Below are 3,139 nucleotides of genomic sequence, written 5' to 3'. Positions count from 1 at the left end.
ACTGCATGTGCTTTAGTGCATACTGCCAAACAAAGGCAAAACGCAGTAACTACGTCATTTATTTTACTGCAAAATATGACATCAAGGTATTTTTCTGTGTAGACAGACAGCACTTTCTGATACCGCATGATATTTTCTGATCAACTGGCTTGTTCCTGTGTCAGGAAACGAATACCACATTAATCAGATAATATACTTGGCCATTACAACAGATCAAATTTGTAGTTTTTGCATTTTGCCTTTGTAGGGCAGCATAAACTTATGCCATTTCAAGTTCACTACTGTCAACTTTCCTCCACACTGACTAGCTGACATGTGGCGTGCCGTCACGTCTCCGGAGGTTGTGGATTATGTTCTAAACTGAGCACTGACATCACTGTAACGGCTGTCTGTGGAAGTAGACCAAGGTGCAGCGGAGTTAGTGTTCATCTTTGAATTTTAATAAACGTAAGAACACTATACACACAAAACAAGAAAACCGACAGCCAAACAGTCCTGACAGGTGCAAAACAATAAATAGAAACAATCCCCCACCAAAACCCAAAGGAAAAACAGGCTTCTTATGTGTGACTCCCAATCAGCAACAACGAACTACAGCTGTGCCTGATTGGGAGCCACACACGGCCCAAAACAAAGAAATACAAAAACATAGAAAAATGAACATAGAACGCCCACCCAATGTAACACCCTGGCCTAACCAAAATAAAGAAGAAAAACCCCTCTCTATGGCCAGGGCGTTACAATCACCCACAACAGTCTTACACAGTAATCCTATTTCCCATGTAAAACAGCCATTGAGTGACCAAAAAAACGCCATACTATATTTTCCCCATTAAAGTGCTCAGTTGAGAAAATGTACCGAGTAAGTTATGAACAAATTCTTATTTACAATAACGGCCTACCCTTGGAACGCAACAAATTAAATAGGTGAAAACAATATCATCTCTAACTATCAGTAAGGCTGAAGGACAGGCTAGGTGGGCACAGCAACATCCAATCCTGTCATTCATTACATCATCCTTTCACAAGTAATTTGTTTAACCAACCGTTTGTTCATTTCTGTGCTCATGTGTGTGTGTGTGTGTGTGTGTGTGTGTGTGTGTGTGTGTGTGTGTGTGCGTGTGCGTGTGCGTGTGTGTGTGTGTGCAGAGAGATCCTGGGGAGGGGAGTTTCTGTCAGTAACTCAGGGATAAATAGAGAGGCAGAGCTCAGAGTTTGTCAGAAGTCTGACCTGACAGGGTCACACACAGGACCTCAGCATTTTTACCAAATGGAGAAAAAGGAAGATGTTCAATACTGTTTGAAAGATGGAAACTCTTCTTGCAGAAAGGCTTTGCTATTGACATCTATCTACATAACACTGTACATCTTCTTCTCATTGATTTCAGCAGTTACAGTATTTTTGAACGTACTGGTGATCATCTCCATCTCTCACTTCAAGCAGCTCCACACTCCAACCAACCTGCTCATCCTCTCTCTGGCTGCGTCAGATCTCATGGTGGGACTGATTGTGATGCCAGTAGTGACTGTAGCAGTAATGGAAGCATGCTGGGGTTTTGGGGAATATTTCTGTGCGTTTCATTTCTACATCTCTTTCTTATGTACTTCTTTATCTCTGGGTAATTTGGTCTTGATATCTATTGACCGCTATGTTGCTGTGTGTGACCCCTTATTGTACCACTCTAAAATAACAACAAGAAGAATGATGTGTTGTATATCCGTTACCTGGTGTTGTTCTATCATATACGATGCTGCTATTATAAAAAACTTAGTAAATGTACAGGTACCCAGTAAGTGTTTGACAGAATGTTTTATTTTTGAAGGAATAACCTGGGGTAATATTATTGACCTTGTAATTACAATGGTTGTCCCGTGCTCTATTATTATAACACTTTATATGAAAATCTTTGTGGTGGCCAGATCACAGGCCAGAAAGGTGTTTTCTAAAGAGGCTGCCAGTGTGTCTGGTGTTAAAACTCTACAGGCTAATAAGTCTGAGACAAAAGCAGCAAAAACTCTTTCTATTGTTGTTTTGAACTATTTCATTTGTTGGATTCCATTTCTATTCATTAACTTTTTTTATTTTATTTTAATTGACAATTTCTTATCATATTTCATATTTTTTCTGCCACTTGTTAATTCCTTAATTAATCCAATAATTTATGCATTATTTTATCCATGGTTCAAAGTGACAGCTAAACTTGTATTAACTTTGAAGAAAAGACGTTCATAGTTCCTATAATTATTTTCCCTAGGTTGGCAACCAGAGGTTTGATTAAGTTTTCTACAATTGTTGTAAGTATTTATTTCATGTAACAGAACACTGGCATTACTTACCTCAGTGTTGTCATCATAGATACATGTGGTGTTGATACAGATTGATTTGGATTGGAATGGAATGACTTGGAGAAGGCCCTTGTTTTATAAAGGATACTGTAGTCATTATGGATTGTGTACTCCAAATACCTAAGGCTGTGGTTGTTCCGTGTTACTTAATGACAAATAGTAAGCCTTCTAATAGTACATTTTGAGGACGTCATGAGTCATTCTATATGTTGTATAACATCTCCCTCTAGTGGCTCAATTGTGACACAACGTCTTCATCAAGTTTAGTAAAGTTGAAATGTGCAACACTGCATGATATCAGATGACGTCCAGATCTAACTAAATTGTGTATTGTGTAAGTAGTTGATGGTAAAATGTAAGAATATGCAATTATGGGTAACACTTTATAATAACATTCAGTAATAAACCATCTGTAAGGCATTTACAGTTTGCCCACCATTTAATATTAAGGCCACATTTGTGAAATGTTACTCAGCTAGGTATTCTGACATTTATGAGTGACTACTACAGTATATACATTAATTATTCAACACAACAGTGTAGGAGACCACAGTAGACACTTCAACCTCAAAATACTGGTTATGAACACTACCACTACTCTCACTACTTCACTGCTGCTAGGTCAGGGGTCACGCCAGAGCAGCCCTCTCAGAAGCTGTTTAGTGTGAATGAATATGGAGATTGGGCAACACACTAAATAGTTTATAATGGATTAGTAAATAGTTAATTCATCATTTATTTATAGTTACTCTCATATTTATTTTTGTAAGCAAGTTATTCACACATTTATACA

At 38.0% G+C, this 3,139-nt stretch overlaps 1 protein-coding gene across 1 annotated transcript; it reads left to right on the top strand.

Moving 5' to 3' along the window:
- The first annotated feature begins 1,270 nt into the window (after window positions 1-1,270).
- LOC123743863 (trace amine-associated receptor 13c-like) lies at window positions 1,271-2,233 on the top strand. Its single transcript, XM_045701752.2, has one exon. It carries the CDS (start codon window positions 1,271-1,273, stop codon window positions 2,231-2,233), a length of 963 nt encoding a protein of 320 aa, XP_045557708.2.
- The last annotated feature ends 906 nt before the right edge of the window (window positions 2,234-3,139 follow it).

The sequence above is a fragment of the Salmo salar genome, chromosome 07 (assembly GCF_965601325.2).
Source record: "Salmo salar chromosome 07, fSalSal1, whole genome shotgun sequence".
Taxonomy (NCBI): Eukaryota; Metazoa; Chordata; class Actinopteri; order Salmoniformes; family Salmonidae; genus Salmo; species Salmo salar.
The sequence above is the reverse complement of the archived record's forward strand: the minus strand, read 5'-3'. Positions and strand labels throughout refer to the sequence as shown.